The sequence below is a fragment of the Lepisma saccharinum genome, chromosome 5 (assembly GCF_977018435.1).
Source record: "Lepisma saccharinum chromosome 5, izLepSacc3.1, whole genome shotgun sequence".
NCBI lineage: Eukaryota > Metazoa > Arthropoda > Insecta > Zygentoma > Lepismatidae > Lepisma > Lepisma saccharinum.
The window spans coordinates 83479785-83500527 of record NC_139233.1 but is presented as its reverse complement, the minus strand read 5'-3'; the positions used below and the strand labels follow the sequence as shown (position 1 = coordinate 83500527).

Here is a 20743-nt window from a genome sequence, read left to right as displayed (position 1 = left end):
AAAACTATTTTCCTGCGATTTGTGTTAGTATTTATGTAAATAATTAAATAAAACTGTTAAATATTGTAAATATTCATTATTTTATGGGTATATCAACACTAAGGTTATTTTTAACCCGTCACATGTCTGTTGCGGACATTAAAACACACCCATGCCCTTGCCGGGACTCGAACCCGATACCTCTGGATCAAAGCGACTTGAGTCGACCACCCAACATGCTCGGCTACCGAGGCCGGCATAAAACTGTTAGGTTGGCCTTGTAATGCAAATATATACTTTTCAATAAAAATGTTAATTATCTAAAAAACAAATGAGCAGACACAAAAGACATAAAGAGACTTTGAAACATTTTCTAAACGTTTTTCATGTTACATTTCATTTGCATGAGGAATATAATAGCTGCTTAAAAACTCCTATACGAAGACGTAATTTTTATTTTTAAAAAAGGGAGGGAGTGAGTCATTCATTCATTTATTTCAGTGATCGGAGGCCCCCCCCCCTCCAATAATTTTCACAAGTCGGCGGCCTTGACAACCATTGTAAACAAGCATTTACAACGGTGCCAACTCACTTCTGTGAGCTTTGTCATTCGATGTCTGTTTTAGTGCGTCGACAAAGAGGAGATGTAAATTTAGCAGCTGCTGCTGTTATTAGGGAGTTCAAGAGCACCAGAGTCACTGTCGATGCATATCGACTCTTGGTTTCAAGTTCCATGCACTTCGAGTCATGAGCATAGAAAATGAACAGAGTTGTAAGGCGACGAAAAAAGGTTCTGTTCCATTGGTCAAGGTACGACAGACCGGGACTGTGGCCAAAAATGCCATCAGTCAGCACATGACCAATCAGGACTTAAAAGGTTAAAGACTGGTTTATGTGCACGACCGATCATTCTCCACTGTACCCTTTTGTGATGGAAGGGTGTGATGGAGAACAAATATATCAAAATTCCTGGAAAATTTGCTGTTGTCAGACTTGTGTTCTTGTTTTCCTTGCATGCCTGCATTGGTGTTCCACTTTTATTATGCGCAATAATGCCAATAATGACTGGACACCAGTAAAATGTGCTTATCTGGAGATGGTCTCGTGTCAGTATGAAGTAGGTCCGCCATCTGCTGTTATCGCAGCCCTCGAGGAAGACTTTCCACAAGGTTGCGGTAAATGTCTGCCGGTAGTCGTTGCCATTCCTCCTGCAAAATGGTGAACAGCTCGGTCATGGTGTTTGGGCCTGGATTGTAAGCAGAACTCTAACTCACCCCACAGATGTTCAATGGGGTTGAGATCAGGACTCTGAGGTGGTCAATCGAGTGCATTCACTTCCATGTCATCAAATCACTTGGTTATGGCCCTTGCTTTATGGACGGGCATGTTGTCATGCTGGTAATGAAAATGGCCACATCCGAACTGTTGCCACAAGGTGTGGAGCACAGAGTTTCTAATATTGCACAATAGGCATTGGAATTCAGAGTTCCAGGCACCAAAACCATGGGACCAACGCCATGCCGTGAAAAACAGCCCCATACGATGATTCCACCTCCACCGAATTTCATGGTGGGGACAATACACCCTTGTAACAATGGCTCCCCAGGCATTTGCCACGTCCACACACCTCACCTACATCAGATTGCCACAACATATACCATGATTTGTCACTCTAAAGGGACCACTGGCAACATTCTTCGCACCACTGTAATCAACGTGACACATTCTGAGTAGTAGTCACTGACTTGTGCTGCAGCTCTCCCATGGAATCACAGTGCCACCACCTCTTGCCAGATGGTACGAGTATGAGTCACTCAAAATTCTGTGGACACAGTGTCCAATGAAGTCTAGAGGTTTGACTTCACCACATGTCGGAGTTGTTCTTGGTAATATTCCGCCCATCTTTCTAATTATGGATTGATTGATTACTTCGCTTCTTGTGCCACTTTTGGCTAATTTGTGAAAATGGGGATGAGTGATGATATGATGAATGGATACTCACAAACTTCCATGCCCAGGCCAGGATTCGAACCTGGGACCCCTGGCGTCGTAGTATGATGTGCTAAGCACTCAGTCACGGGGGCCGGCCAACCTTTCTAATTTCCTATCATTGTTCCATTTTTATCCATGTAACCAATTTCCTTTCGTTAATAGCCTTTGTTTACTTATTTGATTGCAGCATATACTTTTCTTGTTTCACTTTGTCTACTCAGGTCGTTTATCTCTGTCAGCTGTGTGTGTGTGTACATTATCTCTTTTCTTTTTCTGTTTGCATACACTATTAGCTACATTCCTTTCTTCCCTGTACTTCTGAAAATTTCCTTTAGTTTCTTTTTGAATCATCTTTTGTCTTGCTTCGTTTCTTTTTCCTTATTGCTTTCTCACAATTATCATCAACCCATGGTTTTGGGGCTGTTGTTTGTTTATCTTCTCTGATTACATCTTTTGCTACTTCTTTAAAAAAAAGTTCCCTGTATTTTGTCCCAATATCTTTTGATTGAACCTCTCTCCGTCTTCTGTCCATCTTTGTTTTGTTTTTTTGTGCTGTCTTCTTGGTATCTTTGTCTAGTTTCTTCTTTCTTCCATTGTTTCACATTCCTTTTTATTAATTTTTCTCCTTATTGTGTTTGTTTTATTATTACTTGAACTTTTACTTTCAGAAGTAAATGGTCCGAGTCACATCTATGACTGAAGAAGAGTATTTCTGATGGTCAATTTGGTTTATTGTTGTTCCATTTGGAGATCTCCATCTCCCCAGGTGTATATCTTTATGTGGGAAGCAAGTACTTTTTATCATCAATTTTCTCCTAATTGCAAACTGATAGAGTAGATTACCATTGTTATTGCTTTCTCTATAGAGTGAGATCCACTTATTCCTTTTCTGTTGTCCTCTTTACCAATTTAGGCATTAAAATCTCCCATAACAATACCATGCTTCAGCGATTCTTCTAGTGTTTCCTCTAACTTATTGCAGAATTCCTGTTTCTCTTGGTCCTCCACCCAGGAGCAATTACCAATGGCGGGACAAAGTCTGTCTTTGACAAAGCCCCATAAAAAGAAGTCGCATGGTGTCATGTCTGGAGTCCTCGGGGGCCAGCTCAACAACGCTTCATCATCAGGACCAGTGCAACCTATCCAATGCTGTGGGAGATGTTCATTCAGATACCCTCTCACGTCATTATGGAAGTGGGGTGGAGATCCATCCTGTTGGAAAATGAAATCTCGAGAGTCTTCTTCAAGTTGTGGTATCAACAATATCTGGAGCATGTCAAGATACGAGTGTCCACTTACAGTCCTTTCTGCAAAGAAAAATGGCCCATAAAGCTTCCTTCTGCATTTGGCAGCAAAGACGTTCAAATTTGGAGAATTCCTAACATGCTCAGGATGTTTTGAATCCCATATTCGAACATTATGCCTGTTGACTTTGCCATAGATATGGAAGGTGCCTCATCACTGAAGACTATCCTATCCCCAAAATCATCATTTTCCAGGAATCCCAACATGTCTACACTGAAGGCAGTGCGAAGTTGTTTGTCATCTTCAGTGAGTGCCTGCACAAGTTGCAGTTTGTAAGCCTTGAATTTCAAATGCTTACGAAGAACATCCCAGACTGTTGGGCGTGGCAATGCTAACTCATGGCTCGCTTTCCGAACTGACTTTATGGGGCTGCGTTGGAAGGATTGCCGAACTCTATCCACTGTCTCCTCTGAATGCGAAGGACGGCCGGTGCTTTTGCCTTTGCATAGGCAACCTGTCTCCATGAGTTGTGTATGCCAACGCTTTATGGCATTCTTGTCAGGTGGATCGACCCCAAACTGTCGCCGAAAGTTGCGTTGAACTGTCATAATAGATGTTGTCTTTGCGTATTCCACAGCACAAAATGCCTTCTGTTGTTTGGTGGGCGCCATCTTGAAAATTTTTGTGCTCATGGGAAAGGCGGGTATTTCAATCAAAACTTGGAGTATCTAATAGCAATCAGTGTAACTTACACCTCTCTCCACACACTGGGCACCTGGATAGAAAAGAAAGAAAAGGGTACAATATTTTTTGGACATGCTGTATATAAACACTTCTTTATTCAACAACATTTTTTGGTGCCTTGTTTGCAAAAAAATCAAGGCCCCTAGTAATTACTAATGGGAAGCAGGGAAATGAGTCTATGTGATTACAATTAACACACTACACATGTACAAAATACTACTTTATTCCTCAGCATGAGAAAATACTGTACAAGAAATTGCTGCGTAATTCCCTCAAAACCCAGGAAGGGATCCAAAAAGTGCTCTCTCAATTCTGGAGTCAATGATTCTTGTTATGTTTGCATTGACATTTGGTAGTGAATCCATTTTCCTTGCTGCCATCTGCAAATAAGAGAATTTAGCTTTCAGAACCCTCGCAGAACCACGTTTACAAGTCATGAGAGGAAAACAGAACACGGTTTTTGAGATGCAAATGAACAAACTTAGTTCACAGAACATTTATATTGATATATACTTATGGACAGTGCAGAGAAGTAAGATCATTGATATAAAATTGATTGATTGATTAAAATTTTTTGAGTGCATCGGCATTTTAGTCTAATTTGCATCCTTCAGTGTATGTGGGGAAGATTCCCTTATCTAAAAAACACTAACCTCAAAATTCAAAAAAGGGTGCAAAAAGCCCCTTGAAAAAGGTTACAAATGCAGGTGGTAAATGTACCTGCATAGGACAAACGCAACATTAAAAAAGGTAAGGATAGTGTAAAAACTACCTCAGAAACAGTGGAAATAGCTCAAGAACATTAGCTAAAACACTGTCATTGTCCAAGGTAATTGAAATTGGCACATTCAAGACAAATGTGCAACACTTAAACAACGTTGCAAGTAAACTGCAATGAAGGGTCTAGTCCTTGCAGCAAGTGACCAAGGGTTAGATGGCCGTGTCCAATATGCAGTCGGGTAAGAACTTCTCGACGAGAGGGACAGGATGAGGAACGTAATGTACCTATGGTGGGCTTAATCCTGGACTGCATTTGGAAGAGTAGTGGGGCTCATGTTGTCATCCCTATACATTTCCGATTGTCCCTTCATCAATCACATCTTACTACCATTCATCCTCATCTTCGCAGTTTGTCGAAGGGGCAGAAAAGCAAAGTAAAATAAAGTAAATCAATCAGTCATTGTGATAGCAAAAACTCTTGACCACAAGTATAATTTCTTGAATTTTTCTTGACTGGTAGACACCCTGGTACAGCAAATACATCTTTTAGAAGAACCAGAAATAAGAATGTGTGCAGCACACAGATGCTACAGTTTTATTTATAGTTCTCGCTACTGAAGAAACAAAAGTTCTTATTAATAATATTAAGGAAATATGAGTATGGCTACACAAACCATTTTCAATGATGTAAGTACAAACAAAATGTGTCAATTTCTTCATATTTCTTAACAACGCTTTTGAGAACAGTTAGCAATTCTTGCAATCATGAATTTGCTACTACTCACAAAGTCAAAGATGACTGTGTATGAGGCTGGACAGCTACAGGCTCCCCCTTTAATATGCAACAATTGAATTGAATTGAATCTTTCTTCAACATGAGAAGGTGGAATAAAAAGATACCACAGTGCCATTTGTAAAAAAGCAAGCTCAAATATACTGTCAAAACATCATTAGCTGCACATGGTTCAGCAATGTTTAATAGTGATTATTAAAACACGATTTTTCAGTTGTTTTTACGGGCAGATTAATCGGTACTCTATTGGTTTATCAGTAATATTCTGCCATTTTGATATAATTTTTAATAAACATATAGTCTCCATTTCCTACATTTTTTTAAAAGTAAATGTCTAAATATGAAACTTCTTTTCCATTGCAGTCATCTTGTAATATACATTTATTAAGGAGGTCAATGAACCTTTCAGGTTCTTCAAGACATTCGGATATTTTATATCAGATCGGATCGATTATTGGTTATCAGTACATTTTATATTGGTGCTGTATCGGTATTGACCAAAATTCCACATCTATCCATCACTATGGTAAATAAAACTACTTAATGTTAAAAAAAAATTACATTGAAAGCTTGATAACTTATACAATCTTAAGCAGGATATAACAATTCCCAATCCACAATGAACACTCGTGGCTCCTTTGTTTTCCCCTGAATTTGATTTGAAATATCTAGAAGCTACATGTAATCTCTGACCGTTCTCCGTTCCCCTTACAGAATTCACTGAAATATGATTTACAATCCCAGAGTTCTTGTCTTCGATTAGGGCTGAGCTGATAACACTTTGAACCGATACCGATACTGATGCTTGAAAACTATAATAATTAAGTTGTTTAAAATATATTTTAATGTTAGTGTATAATTACAATTATATGCATCCATCACCAAGATTTTTGCTTCAAAATATTTGAGAAATGAGAAATTAAATTACATGTTAACACAATATTCAGTTTTTTTTACACAAAACTGGTGAATTTTTTTTTAAAAAAAACTCATATTTTGCATAATTTTCAGAATAATGACACTCTGCAAAAGTATTGAATGACATTTTTAAAGACTGTGAAAGACGAAAATTTCAGAAAAGTACAGGCAAATAAATTCCGACTACATTGTGATACCAATACCATTTTCAATGTGGAATATTCTATTACCAAGGCCATAGCATGGGATTGGATACCATGGATTAGTTAAACAGCCTACATGCGAGATTTAAGAGTAACGTAAATAGGTATTTTAAGAAGTTGATAAGTGCTTACTTTATAACTAGAAACACAGTCCTTCACTGGATGATTAACAGATACTGAACAACCAATATTCTTAGAAAATAAGTCTTCTTGGCATTGTGTATTGAACGTTTTGTTTACAACATGCTTTTTTCGTTCCTGATTAAAACTCTGTTTAAAACACTTAAAACATGTTTAAAACAAAAAAAAAAGAAACTGTTTTGTTTCTCTTTTAAGAACACAAATTTTGCCAATCCTGGTCTCATGCAAGGGCAACCTTATGATATAGTGTACAGTGGGATCCATGAGTATTACCGTGCAAATTATCCATCACCATGTTTGTGCACTTTATTTGACCCAATAAGACCTTCAAGAATTACAAGAAAACTCAAAACAAGCCGTTGACAACTTCTGCACCAGCATGCATAAAAATCGATCGCTTAAAAACACATCGCATGTAAGAGAAAAAATAACAAAAATTTGACAATTTGCTGAGCAATACTAGTGGATCCCACTGTACTAGCACTCATGACAAAAGAGCTATAATATTTGGAATAAAATACATAGGGCTACATACTTTCAAACTGATTTTTTTTTATTGTTTAACTTCTCCTTCTCATTCTTACCTAAATAATTTACCCCATGTAGCAAATAGCATTTACATGTTAATTTACTTAGGATTATTAAGTAGAAATTTACATTGTTGTTATGGCATATTAATGTTTAAGGAAATATTCATGAAAATTTTACGTCTTAAAAATACTGTTTCTAGTTATTAGTGTTCCACTCACTGACTATTACCACTTTTGTAGTCCAAGGTGTTATAACCACATGTCTGGACCTGATGAATATCTTTTCACAGTAAGATCGAGAAATATAAGATGCTGCACTAATTAGACACACCAGATCTTACGATATGTGCATGTAACTTCAATAACCTTAAAACCTTTAAATTGTGTTTAAAAAAATTCTTACCTCAAGTTTCTGCACCAACTCCACACTTGATTTGTCTGCTATGAAGTTCGTCACATGGCACTGCCCAGTACTTCCAACCCTGCCGGTTCGTCCACAGCGATGTATGTAATCAGCCATGTTCATTGGAAAGTCATAATTTAACACATGTTCCACCTGAGAAAAAATAATTTACAAAAACTATATAATATTATGAATACATTACATTATATACACCTATCTAGTTCTGAACATCAATGTAAATTATTTTGTACTAAAGTCGAACCTATCGGCTGATACGAGGGTCACTATTTATATTTTGAGCCTAACAATGAAAAAACAGGAATTTGGCATTGGAAACTGCTTTATTGTTTTTCGAAGTATTCTCCTTTATGGTCAATACACTTTTGCATTCGTTCGAACCATTTGTCAAAGCAGTTTTTCCAATCTTCTTGAGACACCTCCATAATATGGTTTTTGAACGCATCAACGGCATCTTCCGCCGACGAAAATCGTTGGCCATGCAATTTATTCTTGACATTCGGGAACAAGAAGAAGTCATTGGGTGCCAAATCAGGACTGTACGGCAGATGACCCATCAATTCGATTTTTTGACTGTTCATAAAGTCGGTTGTTAGACGAGATGTGTGACAGCTGGCATTGTTTTTTGATTGATTGATTGATTTAGTTTATTTTACTTCGCATTTTGTGCCTCTTGGCTAATTTGCGAAGATGAGGATGAGTGATGAAATGATGAAATTGATGAATGGACATTCACAAACAACCAAGCCCGACCGGGATTCGAACCCGGGACCCTTAGCTGGCATTGTCTTGATGAAGAATGATCCGACGGCATTTGTTTGTTTCCCGTATTTGACCGAAGACCTCTGGCAAACAAATTGTTGTGTACCATTCAGAGTTGACCGTTCTACGTTCCTCTAAAGGCACAGTTGCCACATGACCAGTTTTCGCGAAAAAAACAGGCGACCATTTGTTTCGAGCGCAAACAACTTTTGTTGGATTGGGTTCATCTTGAAACACCCATACAGTCGACTGCTGTTTACGTTCCGGCTCATATGCATATATCCATGATTCGTCATCTGTTACAATGTTATATACATCTTTTGAAGCACCACGATTGTATTTATTGAGCATTTGTTTGCATCAATTGACGCGAGTGTCTTTTTGAGTTTTTGTCAAATTGTGTGGGATACAACGAGAACATACCTTTCTCACAGATAAATAATCATGTAATATTTTATATATGCTGGTGGAACTAATGCCTATGGTTGCCTCAATCTCACAGTATGTCACATGACGATCTTGCAGTATTAGGTTTTGCACAGCATCAACGTTTTCTTGAACAACAACTGATTTTAGACGACCTTCGCGAATCTCGTCGGTAAGCGAATGGCGGCCACGATTAAATTCGTTATACCAGCGTTTCACAGTGGCAAAGGATGGGGCTTCATCGCCAAATGTGGAAGTAAGTTGATCGATGCACTCTTGTCTTGATAATCCACGGCGAAAATCGTAAAAAATCATCGCACGAAAATGTTCACGAGTTAATTCCATTTTATTGTTGTCGTGCAATCTCCAAGGCAACATAAACAACACAAATGAAGCTATTGACAAAACATTTGAAGTACGTTATGGTCAATAATGCCAGACGATTCCGTGCAAACGTCAAATCGCACCTAACTTCAATCAGTGTTGCCAAGGCTCAAAATATAAATAGTGACCCTCGTAACAGTGGAATCAAAAAATAACGGTTAGAATTAATCGGAGATACCAGCCGATACTTTTTTCGAGAGCGAATATGTCACAGATTCAATGCAACACTTTTGCCGAGCCTAAAAGAACCTGGAAATTATGCAAAATGCACAACTTTTAGTATTTTGAAAACAACATTGCGGAAGAAATAGATTTTGTGATTAAATGAAATCATATGAATATCGTACTTTAATGCAAAACTCTGGTAGACTGATATGTTATGCGAGGGTTGCTCAGAAAGTAATGTCCCACATTTTATTTCTCATTCCTCAAGCACTGTGCAAATGGAAAGGTAAGACCATTGAAGTTTAATGCCCACATGTGCGTAACTACATTGTCATCCAACAGATAGCACCAAGAGATAGTGGTCGGTGAAAATGGTATCTGTGAGTGACACACGTTACAAACAACAAGCTGTAATTGAATTCTTAGAGGTAGAGAAAAAAGTGTGAGAAATATTCACAAACAGTTGTGTGCTGTGTATGCAACTTCTGCGGTCGATAGGAGCGCCATTGGATTCTGGATGTAGAGAGTTAAGGCTTCAGAAAGTGGAGAAATGGAGCTGCATGATTGCCTACGGTCTGGGTGTCCTGCCACAGCCACCAGCCCAGGCATGTTGCCGATGACATTATTCGTACGGATTGGCACATCACAAGTCGGCAATTGTCTGTACAGCTTTCCATCAGTAATGGTAGTGCAATGGCAATTATTGACGCTATGGAGTAAAAGCATCTACGAAGGTACGTGCAAGATGGGTTCCTCGAAGTCTCGCAACCGAGCACAAGCCTCCGAACGCAGGAGGCAATCACCAAATTTGGTTGTACTGTCCCCTTCCCCCTCCACTCACCCATAGTCTTGATTCTGTGCCGTCAAATTTTCATCTGTGTGCGCCACTGATGGATGTACTGCGTATGACAAGGTTTGAACATGATGCGAGCGTGATTCATGCAGTGAGAACATGGTTACGTTAACAGGACATGAGATGATACAGGGAAGGAATTCATGCCCTTGTTTCGCACTGGCGTAAGGCCGTATACCTTGATGGAGATTATGTAGAAAAATAACATATATCAAGGAAACATTCAGTTATACTGTGAGTGATTTTCACACATTTTGAATAAATAATTCCAGAGAAAAAAATTGTGGGGCATTACTTTCTGAGCAATCCTTGTACTTCCAAAGAAAAATTTATAAATATTCTGAGCTGCCTTGAATCGATACCATTTTCAAGTATCAATATCGTAACGATCTGTAGTATCTTTTAATTATTATCGACAACGAACTCCAACTTCCAGTCATTCAACCATCGTTTTCCAATCAGGAAATGCTCAGAAACATCACAGGAATGCAGTGTCAGACAGCACTGAAGCTCTTCCTGGTTATCAGCGGTATAAACACTTCCTGGTTATCAGCGGTATAAACATGTAAACAGGCGAAATCCAAGAAGAGGTTACAGTCCTGACTGTACATTTGTTTAGTAAACTGAATTGCAATAAATGTCTGGGAGGCAGAGTGTTTGGGGTCAGTTCGAATTCAGTGATTGAGGAGCAAGATACGATTGAATAGAGGAAGAGGAGGAGGTTCTAGGGAGAGTGTGTTAACACTAGTCGCAAGTCAGACTCTACGTACAGTCACAGGCATAACCTCTCACGGCAGATCTTCAGTTGCAGTACAGAGACAGGTATATCCTTACATTACACATGCTGATCAAGTCTTTAGGGGTGTGAAACTCAAGTGTCATGTGTTGCCATTCAAGTGTGTAAATTTAGTACCTCTTACCACCTTACCACCAAGCTCACCACGAGCAGAGAGTGCTTTACCATCAAGAATGAATGATGATTAGTGAGCTACATTTCCAAAAGATCCCCCCATACCAGAGGGTATGAGACATGGTGGATTGCATGGGCTTCTCATCCATTTCTTCGGAAATGCAATGAGAAAATGAGAACGATTCGTGGTGGTGATACGGGCCTTTTCATATTTTTTTTCGGAAATGAAAAGAGTTGCACTTAATTGATAGCATTGGAATTTTCCTCTATCTCCGTAATGAGACGTGGATGGAGATGCTTAGGGCTTTCATCCACTTTTACGGAAATGAGATGAAAATTTGTGATAGACGCAGGATTTCACTTATGAAAATTTCAATTTTAGGGCATGAAAAGTGAAACCACACCTAAAAATTATCAGAATCAGAATTATCAGAATCAATCAGGTTTTCTTTTACCATCAAAAGTATGCATTTTGAAGAAAGGAATCTGGAAAGTTACGTGCGGATTTATATTAAGTATTAAGTACCAGCGGGGAAAAATAGTGCAGTAAACAATGATAGATGTCGAGTTCCAACTCGAGGATGAATCAGATGAAACCCATCGACCTCAAATCAGGGTTGGTCACCCGCAAAATGTAAAAATGCGGAGGAACCTGCGCACTAGCTCCGTTGCGGTTATCTGCGTCGGCCTGGCGATTTGGTATCAGGAGCGTCCGGCATTAAGCATTGTGGAAGGTTCGATGTTGGACTTTAGGGAGGCCCATTTTGCCAAAGATGCGGCCGGCCCCGGAACGTCTGTGGACGTTTCCCTATCAATCCGCTCCTGGTAGCGCCGTGGTTCGTTCGCGAATCCGGTACCCTGGATACGACAGAATTCTCACCCTGGGAAAAATGTTACCATTCCCAGAATTTTAATAAGGTAGAAGAAAAGGCATTTAGATTCGATGGTTTCTTGCATTTACAGTGGTTTTAGAATGTAAAAGGTAGGATTTTTTTTTATCATGATCTTGGATACGAAAATTTTCAGAGCGGTGGTTATGAGGATTAAAATAATGCAGCAAGCTACAGTAATTTTAAACGATTTTTTTTATATATTTAACATTCCTGTGCATTTTGCTCAGATTGTGATTAGGCTTACCCATAACATATTAATTAATTAAAAATGTGGATTAAAAGTGAATATTGAAGTTATATTATGAACGAGGAAAATAAATTAGAGTATGTTGACTCTGACTCAGTGGCACTATGGTGCAGTTTAACGAGTTATAGCACAGAGTATGCTTGTCTGAGTCAATATTTTGTTTTTGTTATTATTATTAATTGAAATTCCTTAAAAGTTTAATTTAAATTTTGTTTAAAACTGACCGTAACTTGTAAATGATTTAGAATGCTTGAACTATAACTGCTAACATTATTGCAAAGAGGATATTACATTTTAATAAATATATAGTTTTGGGAACGTATAAGGCCCCGAGGACCACTCATTCATATTCTTAATGACTGAAGTCTCCTAGCACCTCATGAAGGGAGCTTAGATTAAGGAGATAATCAAGTTTATACGAGATAGTCACTAACCTTATGTTACCTTAACTTAAGAATAAATTGCCTCATTTCTAAATTCATGTTCATATGTAAAGAAAGGAAACGCTAATTATATTCCTTGACACGCTGTACAATTTGGCGTACCGTGATTTAGGGTATAAACTGCCCGATTAATTAAAAGTTCTAGTTTAAAAGTTATAGATGTATAAATAGGCTGTAGTGACGTGAGATGTCCGTACACAGATAAGCAGTATTGACGTGAAAGAGTCCGAACACATATATACATATACTTATGCTTTAAGCACAGTTAGGCACAGCCAACTTAATATGGATAACTAGAAGAGAATTAGGACAGCACTTTACATGGCGTGGGCATTTCTCACACATTATCGAGATTTTTTTTGTTATTATATATTTATATTTTTTTTCTGTCCGAAATATTGTTTTGTTTGACAGTTGAATATTTATCCTTAGCACGTTGTAGCTTCGAATGTTAAAAACTTTAAAATGTAGATTGTTTTAAATCTTAAAATATAAATATTGCAATTTTTGCTCCAAGTTACGGCATTTATTAAAGTGAAACAGGTCTAATATTTTAAATCCACTTGCGTAACATAATATTCATTTATAATAAAAATGGCACTAATAATATTAAAGGTTAAATAAAAGCAAACTTATTATTTAATAATGTGCTTTAGGCACAAAAAAAGTTTTTTGCAGTATTAAAAATACTAGCCAGCAAGTACATCACTAAAAATTTATAGTTACACTTCAGAAGAAGTTATACACCTATATTAGCAAAGTTTTGTTTTAAGCGACAGTTATTGAGAATATTTATTTTATATGAATATGTAGACCTCTACGTCAAGATTTTATTGTGCCCCAATAAGAAGTATTTTCCTTTGGATATTGGATAGCTACCAAAATCCTGGAAATCAATTCTGCCATTGCAGAATGATTATGGTTAAACCACAACGGTTTTAGTTTTAAGCTTTGCTACAATAATATGATAAGCATATGTTAGAATGGATACAGAGAATGATAGATTCTTCATTTTTAGTGATGTTAGCATAATCTAAGGCAATTATCGCATATTTATAGATAAATTATTTTATTTTTGGGATGGTCGACTTTAAATAAGCATCGTTTCCTGTGTAATTTTGTATTTAAGTACATTTTTAATGACCACTTGCACACTATGAGTAACATAAGAGACTAAAATAAGATTTTTTTTTACATAGCAAAGTTTAAACAGACTTCTACAAGTAAATGTAACCAGTAGGAAAACTAAGCGCAAGGTGAAAAATAACATTATTACTTGTTTAGCTTTAAATACGTTTTCGTATGTCCTTATAGTAATATGGTATTTTCATTTTAAATGCACAAGACTGGTTTTCTCATCAAAAGTAAAGTAGAAGAAGCAATACATTCAAGCATAGTTACTAGCGACCAGTATTTCACAGCAAATCGTCATGTATTTTAGAAGTAATCGATAAACAAACTGGGCGTACATACGCAAACAAATCTATTTCCTCATTGTCATTGTACAGTTAAACGCAGAAGCATGTTAAGGACATAGGCATTGATGTAGATGCATTCAATACATTATTGACGCAAAGGGTACATTTCAACGCCATCCGAGAAACACAGCAGCGGCCAGAGTTCAGTTAGACGGCTTTACATATCTTGCGTGCTCGAATCTACAACATGTTTCAATTAGTCTTATTTACCGTTCAAAGCACAACACTTCCAATAAGAACTCATCCCATGGTCAGCCTAACTTTTAGCAGGATCCTGTCTTCTCATTTTATCACTCTTCTTTTTACTTTTTTCTCAATGCTGTAATCCCTGGGATTAAGGATCCGGAAACATGATCCGATACACTGGACAGAAAAAAATGAAGATTCGCTGGACAACTGGACAACTTTATTTCACATTTTTTATAATATTTTCTCAATGCAAACATTCAAGAAAGTGTTAAGCAGAAGCAGCCCGCACGTAATGGATCACATTTGCAGACCTCTATCTTTATCAATGAAAATGGAATATTGCACACAAGTTTCTAACTTACCCTCGTAGTATCCAGCCCCCTTGACCCAATGTCAGTACATGATAAAACACTGACTTCTCCATCTTGAAACATCTCAAACTTCCCTCTTCTTATTGGCACAGGCATCTTGGCATGCAGATTGACGCACTTTACATTGTTCTCATTTAAGAACAGGGATATCCAGTCACAAGTAGAAGACTTGTTGCTGGAAAAAGAAAGAGTGATAATAGATTGTTTGCTAATATCTTCAGTACTCACTACAAATAGCATATAATTCTCTAAATGTTGGTCACAATGGTCCTACATTTGCATGCAATGTTGATTGGACATTATCCATTGTCTGGCGTTTTCTTTAACTATGGGGTGGGGAGAGGAAGAGTAGTTGGGGAGGGGGGAGGTAGAGTAGTTGGTTGGTTGATTTATTTTATTTTGCATTTCTGCCAGTTTTAGCTAATCGTGAAGATGAGGATTGTCGTGTGTGACAAAGAGTGTGAATGAACCATCCTGTTGGAAACCTTTGCAAACAGAAATATATTTATACACTGGAACCACAATTTTACATTTTCCTGCATGATACATTCAATCTTTGTGTTCCCAACATAGCAAAATGTTATAAAACTCCTAGATTTAATTTTCTTGCATTTTAAGTTTTTTCTGCTTGGTCCTCTGAAAAAAAAATCGAGGTTCCGCTGTACTAACAAATTGTGTTTTGTCTTTTGTATATGGAGTTTGTTGTAAAATGTTTAAGTTGCCGTTTGATGTTAAATAAATATGTTCAATTATGCGGTGCACATCTTATAAAATCAACTCGACACCTTGAGTGCAATCTGTATGTGTTTCAATACACAAGAGAAGTAATTATTAAATGGCAACGAGGATGATCAGTGGTAACAGAAATGGATGAAAGGACTACAAATCCAAATGGACAGCACAAAATACGAGCGCCACAGAGAATTACACTGGCCATGGGTCAAGGCACCAGAACGTCATTGGACTGCAGTTACTGGAGTATACTACATTGAAGTGAGGTTGACATGTGGTTAGTGCACCAGATTTATGGTAAAATCACAGGTCTGTCACAGGTTTGATCACCACTGGCAAAAAGAAATTTGTTCACCTGAAGACAAGAGAAGAGGTGCTCTCTCAAAACAAGTATACCCTAGTGGGGGAAAAGGCAATGTACAGGCACTGAAAGCAACTGAAAGTGCCCAGCAAAATATGTGAAGTTCCATGATTTAAAAAAAATAAATAAATAAACAGCAACTGTCAGAAATGTAAAGTGTATATATTGCAGCCATGTTACAGAGTAAGAATTTAGAAGGGCTGTGAAGACAATGCACATGGCATGTGAAATTTGTTGACATACACAAGGAAAGTGCATGTAAAACAATGAAGGTAGTAATAATTACATGAATGGAGCACTGACATATACATACAATGTCTCTATATAATGGAACATGGTAGCAGTCTTGTTCCGTTCACATACAGGTAATTTGTTCATGCTCTCATCAGTACACTCCAAGGATGATATGCCACATGAGGCTTTAATTACAGCCATCATGAATTGGAGAAATAAATTCTTATCATTCAGGTATGCTTAAAAAGAAAAGCAGATGGTAAGATACAATACAAGTTTTTCTCTAATTCAACATCTTTCACCTTTCTTTAAATTAGGGTATGCAGTAAAAACATAATAAGCTTATGAGAGAATGTAATACCTAAAAATAATAACAGCCTTCTTTTGATTGACGTCTGCCTTGACCAACTGGAGCAGTTCCCCTGGCTTCTGTATTTTTCCCAGGCGAAGAAATTTCTGTGGGACATGAGGCATCAGCCGGTGGAGGTGAGCTGTCTCAACTTTCACCAGAGATTCATACTGAAATTAATAATCACAGACATAATTTTCATTCAGTTACAACAGCTTTTGCAATAATAATTCATACATTTTATTTCATTTTTCTTAAAAATGTTCACCTTCTGTTCTTTTCTATCTGTTGACATTATTACTTTCCCATTTTTTTCTCATACAAGGTTTTCTGGATATTGCATTTTTCTGCACTCTTTTGGTCCTGTGAAAAACACTGAACATTGCAAATATTTTCAGCATGTGAAAACACTGTAGCTGAGATAATAAATATGAATTGATATTTGAAAGCATTGGCTTGAATTTATACACCAATACCTTCCTAGATTGCAGGTAAACTTCAAGGTACACTTCTGTTCACAAAAAGTGGCACACTCGTTTGAGTTGAAGTCCAGCTTCGTTGCTGGAAGTACAGCCCAAGTAAGTGATCAGAAAGCAGCAGTGTTGCTTACTATCAATGAAATTAACTATATGCATGGAATTTTGTCTCTCTCAGACTCAAAGAAAAGGGCTAACGGAAAGGTTGCAGCGTAAATATTAATTAACTGGAATTTCCACGTCTACAATCAAAGTAATGTAAATGTGAAATATTCCTGAAATTTATTTTAAAAAGAAACGCATTTTTGACATTCGTGACGAAGTAGTTATCACAATTCGTTAGAATGCAAGAGCCCCAGGTTCAAATTTGGCCTGAGCGTGGGTGTTCTTTTTGAGTGTGTCTTCATCATCGCGAAGAAAAGCAACACTAAATAACGAAAAGGAAAAAACGCAATAAGAATAAGCAAGACAGAAATGGTGCTGTTGCAATTACTGAAAATGATGCAGAAGAAAATCTTTCGGAAATAGTGTTATCATAGTCCAGGAGAAGGCTTGAGGAATAAATAAACTTCTTCCCCATACACTTTGGCAAACAGAATCGCAAAGTTGGCACTGAATATGCAATGGGAAAAATAATAGAAATCCTGAAGGAAGAAGGGTTTATGTCACAGCCAGGGAGGCACATGAGAGGAGGTACCCTCCCCCGCTCCCCCTCCCTTAGTCATCCAGGCTATTAGAAATAAGTCAATGGTTGTCCTCTCATTTAACTTTAACAGTAAATGGAATTTTTGTAAAATAAAAATTGTCAGCTTCACTTTGTTGACACGTGCACATTGGTTTCGTAATGGAGCACAAAAATAGAATTGTGACTCATAAAATTCTTACCGAATGAATGAATGCCTCCGTAGATTGCAGAATAATGACTCTTCATTTTGAAATATATAGTTAAAAATAATATACGAGGGTGGTTTGAAAAGTTCTCGGAATCACCACCAGATGTTAGTGCTAGGACAACGAGGTTCCCGCATAGTAATAGGCCATCCTTTATTAATAAACACGTGGCGCGTCAGTGTTCTGGGTAGACATCTGTGGTGCGGACGTCACTTTGTAGTTGTTCCCGTGCAGTGCTTTGTGAAGATGGAAAAAATCGAGATTCGAGCGGTGATTAAGTACTTCGTAAAGAAAGGTATGAAACCAAAGGAAATTCATGCCGATTTTCTGAACACACTGGGGGACTCTGCTCCTTCATATTCAACTGTTGCAAAGTGGACAAACGAGTTTAAATTTGGTCGGGACAGCTTAGAAGATGATCCACGTAGTGGTCGCCCAAAATGTGCTACTACCCCAGAAATTATTGAAAAAGTGCATAAATTGGTCATGGAGGATCGCCGACTGAAAGTGCGCGAAATTGCTGAAGCTATAGGAATGTCATCCGAACGGGCGTATCACATTTTAACAGTTGAATTGGATATGAGAAAATTATCTGCAAGATGGGTGCCGCGACTTTTAACACAGGACCATAAACGCATCAGAGTGGACATTTCCGAACAACGTTTGACTCGTTTTAAGAGAAACCAAACAGATTTTTTTGCGCCGGTCTGTGACGACAGATGAAACGTGGGTCCACTACTATACCCCAGAGACAAAACAACAGTCAAAGCAGTGGAAACATGTTGATTCACCACCACCAAAGAAAGCAAAGGCAATACGGTCGGCCGGAAAGGTAATGGCATCAGTGTTTTGGGATGTGAAATGGATTCTGTTGATCGATTATCTTCCCACTGGTCAAACAATTACGGGACAATACTACGCTAATCTCCTCGACCAACTAAAGCATAAGATACGGGAAAAGAGGCCAGGTTTGGCAAGAAAGAAAATCATCTTGCATCAGGACAATGCGCGCCCTCACACAAGTATCGTTGCCATGGCAAAAATTCATGAACTTGGTTACGAATTGTTGCCACATCCGCCTTATTTGCCTGATTTGGCTCCCTCAGACTTCCATCTTTTCCCCAAACTCAAAAGTTTCCTCGGTGGACGGAGATTCTCTTCAAAGGAAGAACTAATAGCCGAATTTGACACGTATTTCACAGGCCTGGGGGAATCTAATTTTCGAGATGGGATCAAGGCATTGGAGCATCGCTGGACCAAGTGCATTAGTGTACAGGGAGACTACATTGAAAAATAAAAAAATATCACTGTTGTAAGTCGTTTCTTTCTACTCCATTCCGAGAACTTTTCAAACCACCCTCGTATTTTATGTGCAGTTGGTTAATGAGATTCGTCCTCACATAGCAGAATCCGCTATATTAACGGGAACTACAGAACGGTAATCATTCAGGGTTGGAAACACTAACCTTCCACAAAAGCACGACTTCCCAACGTCTTCATTAATTTTCATGCACAAGCTTCACTTGTATTTTGTCAGCAATGTGTACAGCATATGAACCCTATCTGATGAAGCATATTGCTTTCAAATTAATGTAATTAGCGAGAAGCGACATCAAAAGTTTCGAGCTGGACAGAAAAAGATGGAATCTTATGGATAAATTACTCAAATAGCTTGAATCCCCGTGTCTCCAAAATATATTTTCTCATCAAATGGGTGCTACCTAATGTATTTTATTCTCGTCACACCAATTCCAGCCTGAAACTTTGTTATTGTTTGCGTGCCAATAAGAAAATGTGTATTGAAGCTATTACTCGTTCAGAGAACATAAATGTTACTCGAGACTACTTGAAATTGAAATTCTTTAGTTGCTGCTAAGCCTCAATATTTACAACAAGTGCTAAAATTGAAAATTGTTGTGTGATAAAACACACTGTTAATAAATACGGAGAAACTAGTACTCACTTTTATCTGCGAAGCTGTTTTTTCTTCCTTTTCGATTAATTTCAGTGGCCACTGCCACCATCCTCGTTGGAACTTGCTGCGCTGTTGCTTGGCGTGCGTCTTTTGTTCGTAGTTCTCTGGCTGCCGTTAGGTGCGCTGTGCATCTTGGTGCGTCATCTGCTATTTCCGGGCGATAACTGCTGCAGTAGTGGAATCCAAGTATGGTGCGCTTGCCCGCTATCGATGTTTAGTTCGTGCGGGAAGTGCATTATGGCGTGCGTTTCCTTGATTTTGGTGTCTATGAGCATGTGGGCAGTGTGTTTGACTCGAAGCTTTTGAATTTTATGGCTATTGTATTTGATATGTCTAGCAAGACCAGTAGTGGGTTGGGCTTTTTTCGCATCTGCTAGGTGTTGTTGGATTCTTTCATTGACAGATCTGATGGACCTGCCGATGTAATGAGCCTTGCATTCACACTCTGCATCATATACACCTGGGTTGTCAAGGGGGGAGAGGAAGTACCGTTTGTGCTTGTTCAGTTTATCAGTTATTTTGGAGTTGGGTTTGTGCGCTACTTTGATGCCAAATGGGAGAAGGGCTTTGGCTATGCGGTTGGAAGTGGTGGGATGGTAGGGGAAGGCAAACCATTTATATTGGTCGCTGGGGGTTGGTTGTGGCTGGGTTGCTTGTGGATGGGTTGATTGTGGTAGGTTAGGGTGTCTGACCTGTATTTCTGCCTTACTGCACCAAGTGGAAAGTTGTGATTCAGTGTAGCCATGTTTCAGGGCTATTTCTGTGATGGTGGCTATCTCCTCTCGTAGATCCTCTTCTTTGCCACAGTAGGAGAAGGCTCTTCGATAAAAGTTTAGCCACACATTGGCTTTTTGCTTAGGGTGATGGCTAGAGAGAGCATGTATGTACTGGTTGCCTGCATCCGGTTTTCTGTAGATG

The 20743-nt window shown here is 38.3% G+C and overlaps 2 protein-coding genes across 2 annotated transcripts in view; one reads left to right on the top strand and one right to left on the bottom strand.

Moving 5' to 3' along the window:
- Positions 1-20743, top strand: part of LOC145987919 (uncharacterized) — a 341487-nt gene that overhangs the window by 146525 nt on the left and 174219 nt on the right. The window lies entirely within an intron of this gene.
- Positions 4193-20743, bottom strand: part of Dbp21E2 (putative ATP-dependent RNA helicase Dbp21E2) — an 87537-nt gene continuing 70986 nt past the window's right edge. Inside the window, exons 10-13 of the mRNA XM_083122722.1 lie at positions 16496-16653; positions 14799-14982; positions 7669-7821; positions 4193-4340 (exon numbers count right to left, since the gene is read on the bottom strand). Coding sequence (XP_082978848.1) covers positions 4233-4340; positions 7669-7821; positions 14799-14982; positions 16496-16653 — 603 coding nt within the window. The 3' untranslated portion in view covers positions 4193-4232. The remainder of the gene's footprint in view (positions 4341-7668; positions 7822-14798; positions 14983-16495; positions 16654-20743) is intronic.